The following is an 18433-nucleotide window of genomic DNA, read 5'->3' as shown; positions in this document are numbered from 1 at the left end:
GACACGTGAACTAGCTGATCACGCGAGGAGTTACCTGAATAACTGTGCGGTGTATTGGAAGGAACACCAGCCTCTCAACCCCGCACCGCCACCAAGTGAGCTTAGGTTGAAGCTTTCCCGCATGCACACAGTCCATGCTGAGGATTCAAGGAAAAACTCTATGCCAATATCAGTAAGCGAACGTCCATTGAGCGCCGACGACATAAGGGACAGTACAGTGGCCTCTAAAGCACAGAGCCGTGAGGTCACCATGTCGCTTACCACTGATAGGTCGGCATGGGCCCCGGTGGACACTACCGGAGAGCTCGTGCCACCGTCTCCCGTGGGCATTTCCGGTGAGCGTGTCCCGCCAGTAGGGGGGCCATCAGGGCCAATTGAAAAGACAGTCACTATTGATGAACCTTCTAAAAACCTGACGAGGGAAAAATCATCCACAAAACCCCCAGCGCCACAAAAGCATTCACCTGCAAAGAAAACAAGTGCTGCGACGCAGGAGGCTGTAATACCCAATAATGTGATGTCTCTTGTAGACACATCGTAACTTGTGGTTCATAAAACCCGTTTGTAATAAAGGAACTCCAATTTTCTACTTTGTAAAGCCATACGGAAGTGGTTATATTTGTTAGTCACGAGTTTTCATTTTTTTCTTTTAATTATTACTGTTCATTTGTTTTTATATGATCCGATAGAAATTTAACTTGGACGGTATGTCTTTGATAATGACTGCTATTTATTATAATTCTAATTTTTGAGAGAGAGAGAGAGAGAGAGAGAGAGAGAGAGAGAGAGAGAGAGAGAGAGAAAGAGAGAGAGAGAGAGAGCGTGTGTGTGTGTGTGAATGCGCGCGTGCGTGTGCGCGTGTGTATGTGTGAGAAAGAGAGAGAGGTTATATTCGTGTTTGCTCTTATATATGATATATCTGTGATATTCATTGTTATCATTTTGAAATAAATGCTTTCATTCATGTGCTTTCTTTATTAAACAACAAATAGTTCGCTAACATATAAATTTATTTATCGTAACATATACATATAAATAACTACCTTACAACGGAAACGAATCTAGCTTAAAAAATCAATATAATTTTATATATTATGCACATCTTTAATAACATAATAACAACGTTTACACTACGAAACAAAAACCCTATAATGGAGAGGTCTCACGGTGGAAATATATAACGTCCGCATCTCACAGCATACACTATAGTTAGATTGGATTAAACGTCCATTTCGGGTATGTCATGGTCTAGCTGTGTGATTGTGTGGTGACTTTGCGAAGGTGACCGGTAAACATGTCGGAGACTTGCGTCCTTGTCGATCAGATCACTCATTTTCTTCCGGGGACGCCGAACTTGAGCGACTGGTTGTTTAGTTGGGTCTGTATGCTTACGCCTCGATTCTGCCTTTAATGTCTCCTCGTCTCGAGGTGTAAGAATCTGTTCCGGTAGTGGGCTTCCGTCCCTATACGTGGCTTCCTGGATAGGAACGAAAGGCGACAAACGGCCACCCTCGCTCCCTAGTGGCGACTGCCGTGCCATTATTTCCCGGTCTTTTTTCTTCACGCTGGCGGCGTCTATCTTAATCTTAGGCACCTCCACAGCGGTTTTTCTTTTTTGAAGGGATGAATTGTCCCTGTGTGTTAAAACCTGTTGCGGTAGTGCCGAAAAGGAATCAAATGTTGACTCCCTCGATCTGACAGCGGAAAATCCTGGCGGTGAGCGGCGGTCGAAAACGCCAGCTGGAGGGCGCTGGAACTCAATATTGCGTGTGCTTAGGGGACCCGGCGATGGCGTCATAATACTGCTCATTGTTATTTCTCTCTGTTCAGAGAGCGGAGCAAGCGAGGACTCAGCTCGACCCATGTCGGTTACATGGCGTTCATGACTGACTGGAGCTTTGGACGGCGATATCGTTCCTTTGTCAATATCGCTGAATATCCAGTTTCCGTCAGGTGAGGTGGTTATTTGAGGCTGGGTAGCTGAAATAACGTGTGTACATGTAGGTTTGTTATGATTCCAACAGAACGCTATAAAGTCAAAACAATTTACTCAGCAAATGTAATTTTACCATATGTACGCCTTATTTTTGTTATACAATGTTCTGTTGTGTAAAGAACATAGTTTAAACGATTCAATAATAAGATATTATAATATTCGTAAGAAACAGTAAGTGAAATTCGATCGCAGTGATTGAAATATGACTGCGACATAGCGAGTTTTCTATATACATTATCGACATAAGCGAAAATGTGTTTTTTTTTATAAAAACAGAAGGAATAAATTCGGGACCGGGAAAAAAGTCCGACATAACAGAGTTAGACACAACGGCTTTCGACTGCAGTCATGAACTATTGAGTATTAAACACAGCGATTTACCTTTCGAGTACATGCCAGACTTGCCTCCCCCGACGCCCTTCCACAGTCGCCAGTACCTCCAGGCAAAGTATCCTAGGATTACCGCGGCAATGAGCGCCAGGCCAAACATTACTCCTAGACCGATGGCGGCTCCGCTGTTGCATTCGGTCGTCGTCGCCTCGCATGGACCCACTGTGGACACAGCCAGGGCTAGCATTTGTTGGATTGTAAGAATAAGTTGAAAACTATTTAAAACATCGAATTCACAATGTTCATCAAATAGTGTGTATTCTGTTTCAGAATTTCATTTTTTGTCAAATGTATCCCATGTTTTAGGATGACGAGCAAAACTAGTTTTCAAACTAAAAAGGTACCAACCGCTTATAACAAAATCATTGTTTAGCTGTTTAATAACACGAATAGATAATTGATTACAACACGAGTAAAGGCGTAAGTTGTGTTTTTTTCTCCCAACGAAAAGAAAACAAAAGTTGTCCACAAAGGAAAAAAACACTATATAATTTTACCACATGATGGCGGCACGCTGTCCCAGGAGCCATTACGGAGGCAGGTGCTGCTCGTTGCTCCTTCTAGCGTGTACCCGCTGGCACATGTGTATTCTGCTACAGAGAGGGAGCCGCTTGTCGTTACCTTGTACGACAGGCCTGTTCCAACCTGCAGCTGCTCACAGCGTACTGGAAAACAGGACTAGAACACTCAATTTTGAACAAACTGACATACCATGGTCATGATCCACGTCGAATATATCACAAGCACGCTTTATATTGAGATTAAGTGTTGATTCCGACAACATTGATTTGGGTTACAGTAAAGCTTAAAGCGCTCGTATTACAAAAAAAATGTGAACAGCAACAAGAAGAAATTGGTAAGCTTTATCCGTTACCGCATGTCGGAAGGTGGATATTCCATGATCCGTTAGAGCTACAGGTGACGTTTTGGCTGTCGGCGAGGGTAAACCACGGGTCACATAATACAACGGCTTGACTGATCACACCACTTGTCACTAAGGTCACGTTCATGTTACTCCCAAGGTGCAGTTCCTCACATTGAACTGTAAGGATAATGTTGAAAAAACAATTGCTGAGTCTGTTTGCATTGAGTTAAACTTTTTTACTATGGCGAATTAAATAAGTTTTACTCAAGACCTGACAAGAGCCTATTTAAATATGTATCGTATACTTAACTACTGTCTGTACCGCTTGTAAAAATGAGACATACAGTTAAACAATTCAATGAACAGTGCCTAACTTATAAGAAATTGTTCAATCAGTACCACAAAAGGGATCCTCGTCAGTCCAAGCAGTACCGTCACTTTGGCAGACTCTCGTGGTTGGACCTGAGAGACTGTAGCCTGACTGACAGGAATACCTAGCCGTAAGCCCATCTGCAGAGATGATTGTTTCCCCATTTTGCAGAGACGGCGGAGGTTCACAAACTGTAAAACATAAAATTCACAAATAAAAACGATAAGAAGTGAGTTTGTGTTAACTTAACAATTTCCTGATACAAATCTAATATTTCATTTTCGCACAATGACAAATGTAACAAAATCAGCAATATAAACGTGTCATATACGGGCGAATACAACACATTAATGATATCATTATTATACAAAAAAATGTTAAACAGCCTACCACAATCAGGTACGTCGAAGTTCCAGGTTCCGTCAGCTCTGCAGTTAAGGGTTCCACTGCTGTCCAACACAAACCCTGCCGGACAGGTCACATTGGCAGAGGTCATCTCACCGTCTGTCATTATCGATACATCACCGACAGACGGGGGCGTCAATGTTTCACAAACCTCTGCAAAGGTGTTTGTATACATATAACTGAATGCAAACTGATAATTGCACCACTCGGTACGGAATTGCAGCGTTAAACGAACGCTTGAAAATCAGATTAGTGTTCTAACGAATATATATTTATCATTAACTATTAAACGTTACTATTATCAGTATTTTACAGTCCTTAGCTTAAAATTTCTCTGTAAAAACAAAAAATAGAAAAAACTAAGCCTACCACATGTAGGCTGACTGGCATTCCATGTGCCGTCGGAGCGACAGCTAATGATTGTCTTCCCGCTCATTGTGTAACCAGGATCGCATTTAAACTCGGCGTACGTTCGTTCACCGTCCGTAAACTGTATAACCTCAAGACCAGCCGTTGAAAACAATGTTCCACATATTACTAAAGCAATAAACATAGTATTATGAAACCAAAAATGATTAAACGTGTACGTGTAAACGTTTTCACGGACGAAATGAAGTCTACAAACCAAATCAACATTTTACCTTAATTAAATCTATATTACACGTCGTTAAATGACAGTATTACCACAAGAAGGCTGCTGCTGGACGGAGGAGCCAGATGTTGCAAGAATACATTCTTGAGAAGGAACACCCTGGAGGGAAAAACCGACATCGCAGGTGTATGATACTTGGGATCCGTCAGCTGACACCGTCATGTTGCCATTGGTGGGGGAAACAAACCGGTCACACTCTGGAAAAGTAAACAGCTAGCAATTATTGCTTCTTATTTCTATAAACCCTTTATTATAATAATAATAATAATAATAATAATAATAATAATAATAATAATAATAAGTAGTAGTAGTAGTAGTAGTAGTAGTAGTAGTAGTAGTAGTAATAGTAGTAGTACTAGTAGTAGTAGTAGTAGTACCATTATTATGATAATTAATAAGAATTCAAAAAAGGATAGCCTGAAGCTCACAACTGTCAATGTGATTCTTTTAAAGTTAAGAAAGGTCGAAGTACATCTTTATGCATTAATTCATTGATAATATTAGAAAGAAGCAAAAAGTATTACCACACTTAGGTATGGATTTGTCCCATATTCCGGAGGAGTTACATTCCAATATTTCCGAGCCAGCCAAACTATATCCGTCCTCACATGAAAACGCAGCTGAAGTTAAACTCCCATTTGTGGTAATTGTAATATGACCGTTCAGGATCGTATCAATGGCAGAACATGCAACACACGCTGGCTCCGTAGCTGACCATGTTCCGTCCTCCCGACATGTCAGACGCTCGGTACCAGCCATCGTGTAATTGACGTCACACGAAAACGCGCCTTCGCTAATGGTACCAGTGCTGGTTACATTAACGCTTCCATGACTGTCCAGTGTGAGAGCAGGGCATTCCACTGGAATGTGTTATTTATACGTAATATTATTTGTTTAATTTGATATACTTCTTCAATTCTATTAAAAAGTACTTTGATGTAACGTCGACTAAACATTCGTACTAAGTTCACATAGTGAATTCAGACTAAATTCTCTTTTTTGGAGAGTACAAAAAAACAACATTTCCAATATGCTTGATCAAACAGAGCCACTTACCGCAGTCAGGCAGACTTGCATTCCATGTACCATCCGGATTACACACAAGCATGTCTTCTCCACGGGCAGATGTACCGACATCACATGCCACTTCAACGGACGTCACTGAGCCGTTCGTAACCAGGGTTATATCCCCGTTCGAAAGAGTGGTCAGTTCAGGGCAAGAAACTGCAGATTTTCATACTAGACTGTTACAATACTGTCTCATGCACTACTCGAATAAAGTTTTTCTAATTTCCGAATTTTGAGGTGTTTATTACAATTTAATTACATCCATTCATACATATCCATCCTTTTTAATAATAAATCACATTGCAAAAAATGTCGTCTTAATTAAAATGTATGCAAAGCTTCTAAAATAGCTGATCCTAAGGAGTTTTGGAATAATTTAGGAAACTATATCTTGTCTAATGTTTATTGGTTGAACAAGCACATTCAATTACCCACCACAGCTTGGTTCTGTGCCAGTCCAGCCTGTCCCGTCGGTGTTGCAAGACCTAATTCCAGCGCCATTGAGCGTGAAGCCAGTGTCACCAGTGTATGTCACCGACATGCCGTCTGCCGACAATACCGCCGACCCATTGGATATCTGACCGGATGGGTTACATTCTGAAATTATAAATTCATCAGCATTATGTTTTAATTTTCACATTTAGGAGGTTTGACAAAGTGCACTTTATAAAAGATGCATTGGTAAAGGTAACAGCTTCTGTGCGCCAAACATCAGCGGATTTGGATGCGGAGGTGCGACGGGTATTCTTTTGGAAGGGGGCACACTTTCTTAGCCGCGCTTCCAAAGTGCGCACCCTCTCACGCCAAATTCGCAGATTCCTTTACATTTGAAGTTTAAACCTGCATGTGATCATTTTGACACTGATGTATCATCTTGTTTCCAAAATGAACAGAAGTCAACGGGAACCCTTTTTGGATTAAATAACTACATAAATCCTAACCGTCGCCTTTAGGTCACACATATCGCAAAATACGGTAGTCCGTATTCCACTCCAGTGCAATACGGCCGTATTCCACTCTTGTGACGTCATGTCATAACAAGTATCGTTGCGCGATGTTAAAATGATGTCATCAAACAAATTAGTTCGTCTTTAAAATGACATTTATTATGAAACATGTGGCTTTTAAGTGCTCTAACCAGCAATGTATATAATAAAAGGGTTATTTGTGCTGCGTTTTGATCCGGCATGTCGTATTCGACTCTGGTGGATTTTTGCTGATTTTGATTTCCTTCGGTTCGTGAAATCCAAATCTGCAAAAAACCACTCAGAGTCGAAAACAACAACACAGTACTAATAACCCTATTTGATATGTATGTAAATGTTCATACTGCACAGAGGTTGATAGAAGTCCCAGAGTGCACTCAGACCGTCTTCTGCCTGGCATGCGAGGCTGGATCTGCCGTCAATGAAGTAACCGCTGGCACATGTGAACATTGCAACAGGGTTAGATCCATCCGTTGTAACGTTGACAAAGCCACTTGTTGGTGTATCCAAGGCAGGACAGGAAACTGTAACAAGACAACAAGAGCGGATGGTAATTTGACTGTTAGATGCAAACCACATAAAAAGTAAGTGTATATATTACAGTATATAGATTACACAGATTTTTTTCTTTCCGCTTTCCAAAACACTTTGCAAAACATCCTTTTTCTTTTCAATAATATATACCACATATTGGTTGCTGAAAGTCCCACGATCCATCGTCTCGGCATGTGAGATTAGCCGCTCCGTATAGGGCATGTGTCGTCTCGCAAGTGAAAACCGCTGTTGTTGTCGTCCCGGACGCCTGTAGCTCCACTGTGCCCCCAGATACGGTGCCTAATGTCGCACACGTAACTATTTAAATAAAAAAGTAAACTAATCAAATAAATCAAACTGATATTCAGAACAAAGTGTTTCTTACCCAATTAATATAGAAGCAAATAGTGAGTATGTTGATTATTCATTTGGAACTAGAGGAAAGCATAGCACTAATTTAAAAACAACTACATCTACAATCTAAAGTTGAAACAATAATAACACTGTGAACATTTGTAACACAACTTCGAAATATTATTATTTCAGTTACCGCATGTTGGAGGAGACGTGTTCCATGTTCCATCACTTCGACAAGTGGCGATACTTGCACCAACTAACGTAGCCCCAACCTCACATGAAAATGTCGCCGAAGTCACAGTTTCGTCGGAGGCCAATGCAATTGCTGCGGTAGTTGATAGCGGATCGCACAGAGCTGGCAAAATACAGCTTTGTATGAAACACATGAAGACATGATATATTCCTCTAAACTATGTTGATAGGCTACCGCAAATATAAACAAGATTGAACATGCAGTTTATATTAAACACAATATAATATTGATTTATTTGGCAAACTGTTTATATTATGATACAATCATGCCATTTATTATCTCGAGAAATATTTAAATCCATAGTTTACATACTGCAAGATGGAGGTGTATAGTCTGGGGTTGTTATTGCTGTAATGCAATCTATTGTAGTGTCTCCCGTCAGTGTGAAGCCTTCCCCACAAGTGTAACTAGCCTTAGTGCCGTCCGTGGAAATTGTCAAGTTCCCGTTCTGTGGTGAACTGAACACCTCACATTCTGTCAAAAAGACATGTATCAATGTAAGGGCTGACGAATGATACCGTTTCTTTGGCTCAGTATTGAAGATTTGTCAACATATTCATATCTACATAAAACTTCAGGGTTTATTATTGATGCGTTTTAAAATAATGATTTTTAAAACTATTTAAACACATTACCACAAGAGGGTGCATCATCCGACCACGTTCCGTCCGGACGACAGGTAATTGTCGACTGTCCAATCAGGGTGTAACCGCTGTCACAACTGAATGATACTTTCGCCTGGTTGTCTTCATTAAACGAATCCGAAAAGCCGTTCTTGGGGTCGTTAAGCGAGGAACAATACACTGACAAAGTAAGAAATAAATATCGTTACAGTTGACTGGAAAGCATATATAATTTTTTTGATTGCTTACAATACTATTTTCAAATTAGGTTGTGGGTGGTTTCCAAAGTTTCATAAATTCGAATGTCTTTGATACTTTCTCTGACATAAAAAGACAGGAAATATAAAATACTGACCACACTGAGGAAGTCCGGTTGTCCATGTGCCGTCTGGCTGACAGGAAACGATGGCATTATCACTCAGAGTATGCCCCAACTCACATTCGATAGTGAGAGCTGTTTCAGTACCATTGGTGGTATAAGAAACGCTCCCGTTCACCATGTCTTCTAGTGGGTCACATGGTACTGAAAAAGTAGAATAAAGTAAGTGAGTCAACCAGACTGTCGTTTGGTAATATGAACAGATATACATTTAAAAGGAAACATCTAGTAGAAGAGAAGACCTTCTTGAGCGTTGTCTTTAGAAAAAAAATGCATGAACATAACAATTTCAATTTTATCGGAATTGTTCATTGCGAATATATAATGAAATCCTGGGTTTTTAAACACTGCATTACCACATGTAGGAGGATCAGATAGCTCCCACGTTCCATCTTCAAGACATCTGGACTCGCTGACGCCAGATGCTGAGTAGCCGACATCGCAGAAATACTGCACGTGTGTGACGGTACCATTCGTGCTTAATAATACATTACCCGAGTCTGGCGATGCCAGATCACCACATTTTACTGAAATGCAGATGTACACAAGTGACACATAAGCACATGCCGATTGGAAGACACGTTTTAAAGAAAAGGGTATTATTTAAATTACCACTTTGATTAAGACTTTTATTTCATGTACACCGTCTATTGCATTTGTACAAAAAAGATACTACACAATACAGAAAAATACTTTCAAAGTATAAATAATGATTCTTACTACATGAAGGACTAGAGTCTGACCAGCCATCCCCGGAATCACTACATGTCCTGACGGTCATTCCAGAAAGTGTATACCCCTCAATACACGAGTACTCGAGCACACTGCCGTTTTCCCTTACCTGGTAAGCGCCGTTTGAAATGCTAGTTGGCATAACGCACTCTGTGAAAAAAAATGGTGAGCTTTGGTGATGTTTCGAAAGCATAATAAAACAAATAAAAATGTAAAACAAACATATGATACACACTGTGTATTCAAAATAATTTGAACCAAGGCGGAATAACCTAACTTACTGCAAACAGGACTATCTTCACTCCATAGTCCAGACGTATTGCACAAAATTACATCAGCTCCCTCGAGATAATATCCAGACGCACACACAAATGCAGCTTCCATGGTTAATCCGTCAGTGCTTACGTCGACGCTGCCGCTTGCAGGATCAACAAGGCTTGGACATTGCACTACAAAAAAACGGTTTATCTTGCTACAGCAAACATAAAACTTAAATTTTACATTTCGACACATGCAGTAGGTGTTTGAGAAAATTGTCCAATTGCAATAAGGATTACTGGAAATGTATTAGAAATCCCTGTTTAAAATATTCCTTCGAACGCAAATGAAAAACTCAATACCACATGAGGGTGTCTGGAAATCCCAAGTCTGATCCGTACGACATGTCAGAATGGAGGATCCAAGAATGCTGTACCCAAGGTTACAACTAAAGCTGGCAATTGTAACACCGCCTCTATAAATCTGCTCTAACACTGCTCCCTCTGTTGCATAAAGGCCCGGGCATGACACTGCATGTGAAAAAAAATCTATTTCATTAATGGCTGACCTTCTTCATAAGGCTAAATTAAAAATATGTCTTGCCTTTTCCTTATGTTTTCTGGTCATGTACATGAGATGTGACTGCCATAGCAAATAATTAGAATGAAGTTAACCCACAATCAGATGATGAGAAGATCAACCTTATATAGCTAGTTTGAACTTACCATAAGAAGAGGGGCCATAAAAAGGAAGTGATCTTACCACAAGAAGGCGGGTCATTTGTCCATAAACCATCGCTACGGCACTGTGTACTAGATGACCCGACCAAAGTGTAACCGACATCACAAGTAAATTCCATGACGGTCGTCAACCCATCCGTACTGGCATTAGTAAATGCGTTGGTTGCTTGGAGCGTCGCACACCCCACTATAACAATAATTTATGTTCCAAGTAATAATAATACTCAAAGCATTTTTTCATCTTGCGTGTAATCATATAAAAGCCAGAAAAAACACGGAATCAACAGGGTTTCAGACCTGTTAAAATGAAAGGAAAACAACTTTAGATGTATTTTCTTATAACTTGTAGAAAAAGACATACCACAAGTCGGTGGGTCGTTGCCGGCAAGCTGAGCATCAACAGTTTCACAGACTTGTTGTGCCTCTCCACTGAGAGAGAATCCCTCTGCACAGGTATATGTGGCGCCTGTTCCGTTCTCCGAGATCTTCAGATCGCCGTTCAAGGGAGATTGGAATGATGAACACACTAAACAATATGTAACGTAGTAAGTAATGAGTACAGTAGAGAAAAGTAGTACTATGAACGAAACCATTTTAGATATCACATGGGAACTTTTCAGCGAATATATATATACATGTACATGTATATCAATGGTTTATACCGCATGTCGGGGTTGCTCCTTGCCATGACCCATCAGTCATGCAAATCAGATCTTCATCTCCAACCAAAGTATATTTATCCATACACGAAAAATTAACAGTCGTAGTTGTTCCGTTTGTAGTGATGACCCTGTCGGCGTTGTGGATACTTGCCAGCTCTAAGCACGGGACTGTAGTTCAATATTAAGTTTTAAGAAACTTGATAATAATAATAACTTTCCACGTGTTTAGTGCGAAACGTAAGAAATGAATTGACACAAATGTACACAAAGAAGCACTATTTTTAACTCAGATACGACTTTGAAGTAAATATGTTTATGTTTTGTTTAAATATACATCAGAGCAATGAAATGCAGGCTATACAGTACCACAAACTGGCGATTGATTTGACCACTGTCCATCTGACTGGCAAGACGAAAATGAAACACCGGCAAGTGTGAAGCCCACATCGCACCGATAGTCAACTATAGTATCAGTTCCGTTCGTACTCACGATATAACTTCCATTTGCCAAGGCGGCAATTTCAGGACAATACACTTAAACAAAGAATGGCAAAATAATAGATAAGCATTATAATATGAATGTATAACAATACATAAGATAATATCATATATATGTCTATACAAATACATTTTTGTCGTACCACAGGTTGGCACTTGCAGATCCCAAGAGCCATCGCTGAGACAGGTGGTGACGGATACTCCGGATACAGTGTTTCCTACATCGCAAGTGAAAGTCGCCAATGTCGCCTCACCATTAGTGGTAAAGTGGTATGTTCCGTTTTGAACAGAGCCCAATGGATCGCATGTAGCTAAAATAATTATAAAAATACTTTTGACAAGACATTATTACTTACAAACACATATAACTTCAAAAAGGAGAATACGTCTTATATTTCAAACCTTAAATCAATGTATTTGTTGACTGAAACATATGGCAAATATAATCACACATTTATCACAATATCATTGAATCATGAGGAAACATATTTCATACAACACTCCGGCTGTTCTCCCAGCCAGCCTGCCCCTGCGGTGTCACACATCTGTGAAGTATCGCCGAACATGGAGCTACCCACTTCACAACTGTAAGTCACCATTAGCCCATCCACAGATATGTTAAAACTTCCGAGGTTTAAAACGGGTGGTTCTTCACACTCTGAAATGTATATCATTACATCCATATATAACTTTTAAAGTGTATGTTTAGCAAAAACAATACGAACGTTATATATTTGCTATTTAACTACAAGTAAAGAACATAACTCACTGCAAATAGGAGCCACGTCTGACCAAAATCCGTTGGTTTGGCAGGTAAGGCTGTCCGTTCCATCCAAATAGTAGCCAGCAGCACACATATACGTAGCCTTGGTGGTTGTACCATCCGTTTCTAAATCAACTGTACCACTGTATGGGTCGGTCAGGGTTGGGCAAGAAACTAATGAAAAAACAGAAGTGTATGACATCAACAAAGATGTACAGCACACACCATGGCTCAATATAACATCGAAACGTCCCTTTGAGATATGACGGACTAACTCACTAAAAAATTGATACCAAGAAATCAAAACTACTAACCACACACTCCAGGTTCGAGATTCCAAGATCCATCTGCTCGACATGTAAGATTCCTTGCACCATTCAAACTGTATCCAGTGTTACACAACACAGATACCCTAGTCACCGTACCATCCGTTGAGTAACTTAGCGTTCCGCCCGCCGGCTGCGTCAGAGGATTGCACGAAACTAGACAATAACATTATAACATAAGCACATCATTGTCGTTATATACGTCATCATCCATTAATATCAAAGGTTCACAACGAAATCGAATTTTGAATAAAGCATGTTTACCATACATTTTCATCTGAGTATCGTATTGAATTACTTACCACACTCAGGAGCTTGGAAATCCCAGGATCCATCGCTCCGACAGGAAATATCTGAGTCTCCCTGTAGCGTGTATCCCTCACCGCATGTAAACTTGCTATCGTTGTTACGCCGTCAGTAGAAATATTTACTGATCCACCGGAAACGAAGTCCAGTGTCGAGCAAGGTACTGTAATAAAGCTCAATGCAATTTATAATAACCACCCTAGAGAGCAATCGTTAGTATTTTACGCTGTTATATCATACAAGTTTACGAATAGTTTATACTTATACACAATAAAACTATAATTCAAGTACAACAATGTTTTCTCACCACATGTTGGAGGTAGGCTTCCAGACAATAAGTCCTCGACACTGCCACACTGTTGCATCGTCTGTCCATTAGCGCATATCCATCACCACAGGTGTACGTTGCAGTCGTGCCGTCAGCAGATATTTGAATGCCTCCATTTGTCGGCATTTGAAAGGACGAACATACTGCGAAAACGTGAAAATCACATTATGCAAGCTTGTTAAGGCATTACAAATTAAGTAGTATGTAACTGTATTACTACTATTCGGTGAGTATGAAAGACATTTGGTAATATTTCTATGGAATGTCGGAAAAAATTGTCAAGGTTAGACACACTGAGTTCTAGTGTTTCATGACCCAAAACTCCATAATGAAAAAAATTACACTTACGAACTAAACATTTAAAAAAGTGAGTAAATGTAACGTTCTATAGAAGAAAAATAAAATCGGTTGAACGTAACCACTATGTATTTGATTAAGTGACCACATCCGGTATGGACGTTCAAACGATGCGATGAAACTGCAAACGAAACAGTAAATCATGTAACCTAGCATGTTTGGAATGTTTTTATAATCAATAACCATTCAGATTTAAAACCTATAAAGATGAAAAGTAACCAATGGTCTGAGATGGTATAACCATGCTTTGATTCACGTTCATGTGCTAAAACACATGTAACACTGAGCAGTCACTTCCTAATTGATGTAATTTGCCATTGAAGATAAAAGAAAATATCTATCATTGTATAAATAAGATAGAGTATTAACTAGTAGCAAATGTAAGCATATGTGTTAAGTCATTTGTTCAATTGAGTTGTGTCATTTGGTTAATTTGGCATAAGTCGTCGATGAATTTAGATTTTGGATTTTCCAGCGCGGTTTTACAAGTAACATCTTTCATTTTAGAATCTATCGTTCATGACTTTCACTGACAGAAGATGTTAGATTGAAACATAGATGTCAACCATTTATTTGAGTATGTGTTTACGAGTATGTATGTATAAGTAAGTGTAATAGTTCAAGGAGCGATTTGACTTGTTTCCATAGTATATTTCCCGGCCGGTAACAATTGCCAGGTAAAGTATTGCTAATTAATAAACAAATATTAACCGTTAACGTACTTATAAAAGTAACGACATCCTTCTCTGGAATGAAATATATACTCAATCACTATTAGCAATATACGTTGACCTACCGCAAACAGGAATGTTGTCTGCCCACGAGCCGTCACTTGCACAATACAAAACTTCGTCCCTACGAGTGTATAGTCGCATCACAAGAGTATATCTCACTTGTTTCGAGTCCGTTTGAACGTATCGTAAAGTTACCGTTCTCAACAACAGCTGGTGGTAGGCATGTAACTAAAGAGGATTTAATTATAAAGCACATGTATACAGCAAGAATATTCTACATAGCAGCATAAATAACACCCCAATATCGTCTTCATTCATATCATATTGCAATCAAAAAATGTTCCAGTCTTAAAACAAACACTAAAGACGGTTTCAGTCTTGGTCAAACATTGATTCTAAACACCAGTTAATAAATTAATGATCACACCAGTTAATGAATTAGTGAACAATCCTATTACCATTTTACTACATTTAAATAGTGTTGATAAATAAAGTGCACTCGTAAAACTACTCACCACAAAGCGGTTGACTGGATGACCACACTCCAGAGTCAGAACACGAAAGAATAGCTGTTCCAACTAGGGTAAAACCGAGATCACATCTGTGCTCTCCCTTTGTCACAGTGCCATTGGAGCTCATGGATAGGCTCCCATTGTCTATTGTATTTAATTCAGGGCAGGACACTAAAACACAAACAAAGTGAATTTAAAAGTAAAAACATGTGTTTTCATAGAAAACGACTATTTGAGCGGTTAAATAATTCACAAAAGATTAACATCTTTGCAATCAACACAAGGAAAATAATTATTTCCAAACACAGAAATATGTACCACATATTGGTTGTTGAAGATCCCAAGAGCCGTCTGGTGAACAAGAGGCAACAGCATCACCAGCTAGAGTATGACCAACACACATGTAAAGGTAGCTGACGTAGTTTCACCGTCCGTATTGAGATTGACTGAACCATTGGTTATGCTTGTAAGTAGGATCGCAGACGACTACAAAAGAAACACGTAATTATTTTCATCTCAAGTACATGCTGTAAATATATGGTTCTCGCGTCGTCAGAAAACATACCGCACTCCGGTTGTGTGTCTAGCCAGCCTGTTCCCTCGGAGTCACATATCTGGGACGTGTTTCCGACCAATGAGCTGCTAACATCACAACTGTAAGTAACAGTTTGTCCGTCACCGGAGATTGAGTAGGATCCGTTCTTATTGCGGGTGGAGCTTCACATTCTGTCAAAAAGATCGTTAAAGTACACGTTAGGCCAAGAACGGTTAGAAATTCCTATCAGTACAGATAATTGTGTATGTTTTTTCTTGATTAATAAAAACTTATTAAAGGTCATAAATATGTTTTGTGCTTGCAAGCATTTTGTGGCAAATGACAAAAAACGGGACGGGTTACTCACTGCAAACAGGTGGTTGATCAGACCAAGTACCATCGGTCTGGCAAACTGTTTCACTTGATCCATCAAGATAGTACCCGGAGTTGCATGCATAGGTTGCCATGGTAACATAACCATTCGTCATAATGGAAAGCGTGCACTGTCAGGGTTTTCAAAGCTTGGGCATTTCACTAAAATACGGAATTTTGAGTTTTAAAAATACAAGCAAAATTGACAATGTAATTTCAACGGATTACTAAAATTACCCATAGACATTGAATGGTTGAAATTGTTATTTTCTTTCTTGTTCGTATTCAATTGCAAATAGAAAAGCTGACCACATGTTCCAGGCAGAATATTCCAAGACCCATCTGAGCGGCATGTAAGATACTGTGCACCATTCAACGTTGATCCAACGTCACATATTACAGTAACTGTTGAGACAGTCCCATCCGTGGAATAAATTAGAGAACCGCCAGATGGCTGAGCTAGAGAGCTGCATGACACTAGAAAACAAGCAGGAAAATCAAACATTATTTTTTAAAGCTAACACTGTGTAATTTAACACAAGTTATTCGATACAACGATACAACGGGACCAGAATAGAACTCAGTCATGTTTGAAGGTTAAACACAATGAAGAACACACGAAGGACCAATATATTAATACCACACCACAATACTTACCGCAATCTGGAGCCTGCAGGTCCCATGATCCATCACTCCGGCAGGTGATCTCGAGTCTCCCTGTAACGTATACCCATCTTCGCACGTAAACGTTGCTGTTGTCGTGACGCCGTCGGTGGAAATATTCACATTACCCCCAGAAACGTAATCCAGCGTTGAGCAAGTTACTTGAATATAAGAATTCACGTAGGCATTACCGATGTATTGAAAAGCTGATTTACAAGTTTTACGTTTTAAAAGTATTATGAAGTACATAAAAATATTTATAATGCAAACTGATGCACGCCGAATTAGTCTTACCCGAAGGTAAAATCAGGTAAACCAACCACGTTAAATGGAACAAAACAGTTCAAACATCCCGTATTTAGAATGTACTTAGGATGATGCAGGATTAATATTTTCTTTATTTTGAATTATCATCAAAAATCAAAAAGTATTACCACAAGATGGAGATGAGTTTCCGGCCAGTACATCCTCAACACTTCCACATTGTTGGAGCGCTACTCCGCTTAGCGTATACCCTTCGCCACATGTGTACGTTGCCGTAGTTCCGGCATCGGATATTTCAATGTCTCCGTTTGTCGGCGTGTGAAAGGCAGAACAAACTGTAAATAAAAATGTAACCCTGTTCCGTTTAATATAAAGCGTTCCCCATTGCAAATACAAAGGGATAAGCCCTGACGCCAAACATTGTACCGATGCAACATGATTATTAATACGGAGACACAATTTGTACGTACATAATAACACAGGCATACCACACATGAAAATATATAAATAATTTTATGGTATTATCGCCATGGAACGGTTAATATTTTATACTATGTTACAGGTTGTGGTTTGATTAAATGCTTTTCTTGTAGATTCTATAACTTCCCTGGATTTTGTTTGTCAAGTCAACTATACACGATTCGCAATGCTCTGTGGACGTTACTTCTTAAGAACGTTATAAGCATGGAGAAAACAAAACATCCAAACTTAGTTATGACCGAATTGTATTATTATTTCTCTATAATGACCTACCGCAAGTAGGCATGTTGACCGTCCATGAGCCATCATTTCCACAATACTGGACGTCGTCTCCAACGAGGGTATAGTCAGATTGACACGAATAGTTTGCGGTTGTCTGTTGCCCATCGGTACTTATCACAAAGTTACCGTTTTCCAAAATAGTTGGCTGCTGACATGCAACTACAACATAATACATTTTGTTAGAAGAAGCAGTTTAAAGAAATAAAAACAAAACGATTTACGGCTAACTTTTCCAAATAACACCAACAATTGTGCACACCATCATTTATTATTAACTTAGATTGCAATAACAGGCATGATTTTTTTCTGGTGCTCAAAATTAATCTTGCATTGAAACAAGTATATGTCCTAAATAGTCTTTCAAAATCAAAGCAACCATATCATTTTCAATAACAAATAATTGCATTCAATACTTCAAATGACATGCATATACTAGTAGCTACCTTTAAAACAAAGAACAACTCACCACAAACCGGCTGACTAGATGACCAAGATCCAGATTCAGAGCACACAAGTGTGTCTGTCCCTACCAGTGTAAACCCAAGGTCACATGTGTGTTTCGCTAGCGTCAAAGTGCCATTGGAGCTCATCGTCATAGTCCCGTTGCCTATCACACTTAATCCAGAACAGGATACTGAAAGACGCGTTTATACAAATAGTGAAACTCAAACCTTGGAAAGTCACAACGTAATTAAAAAAAAAACGTTTTACAGGTTAAATCCGAACTACTTTGCTTCATCAAA

General features: G+C 39.4%; 1 protein-coding gene across 1 annotated transcript; it reads right to left on the bottom strand.

The window, feature by feature from the left end:
- Nucleotides 1-1219: 1219 nt before the first annotated feature.
- On the bottom strand, nt 1220-13192 carry LOC128225689 (sushi, von Willebrand factor type A, EGF and pentraxin domain-containing protein 1-like). The gene is made up of 29 exons (XM_052935598.1): nt 13160-13192; nt 12846-12990; nt 12265-12426; nt 11912-12079; nt 11637-11804; nt 11271-11438; nt 10970-11134; nt 10631-10795; nt 10231-10398; nt 9892-10059; nt 9599-9760; nt 9235-9405; nt 8855-9022; nt 8512-8679; nt 8189-8350; nt 7817-7978; nt 7417-7584; nt 7077-7256; nt 6182-6343; nt 5735-5902; nt 5203-5538; nt 4711-4875; nt 4396-4563; nt 4012-4179; nt 3651-3812; nt 3261-3428; nt 2884-3051; nt 2378-2566; nt 1220-1980 (listed from the first exon to the last, which is right to left on the bottom strand). The coding sequence occupies exons 1-29, from the start codon at nt 13190-13192 to the stop codon at nt 1220-1222; spliced, it is 5466 nt and encodes a 1821-aa protein (XP_052791558.1).
- Nucleotides 13193-18433: the final 5241 nt, after the last annotated feature.

This window comes from Mya arenaria, chromosome 3 (assembly GCF_026914265.1).
Source record: "Mya arenaria isolate MELC-2E11 chromosome 3, ASM2691426v1".
In the NCBI taxonomy this organism is placed as follows: Eukaryota; Metazoa; Mollusca; class Bivalvia; order Myida; family Myidae; genus Mya; species Mya arenaria.
This window is presented reverse-complemented; position numbering and strand designations above follow the sequence as displayed.

Coding starts and splice junctions, on each gene's coding strand:
- LOC128225689 (XM_052935598.1), bottom strand. CDS start 13,192: ATGGATCCTGGGATTTCCAAGCTCCTGAGTGTG. Junction 12,427..12,845: donor TCTCGAACCTGGAGTGTGTG/GTTAGTAGTTTT, acceptor TATACATTTCAG/AGTGTGAAGAACCACCCGTT. Junction 8,680..8,854: donor AACCGGACTTCCTCAGTGTG/GTCAGTATTTTA, acceptor TTACTTTGTCAG/TGTATTGTTCCTCGCTTAAC.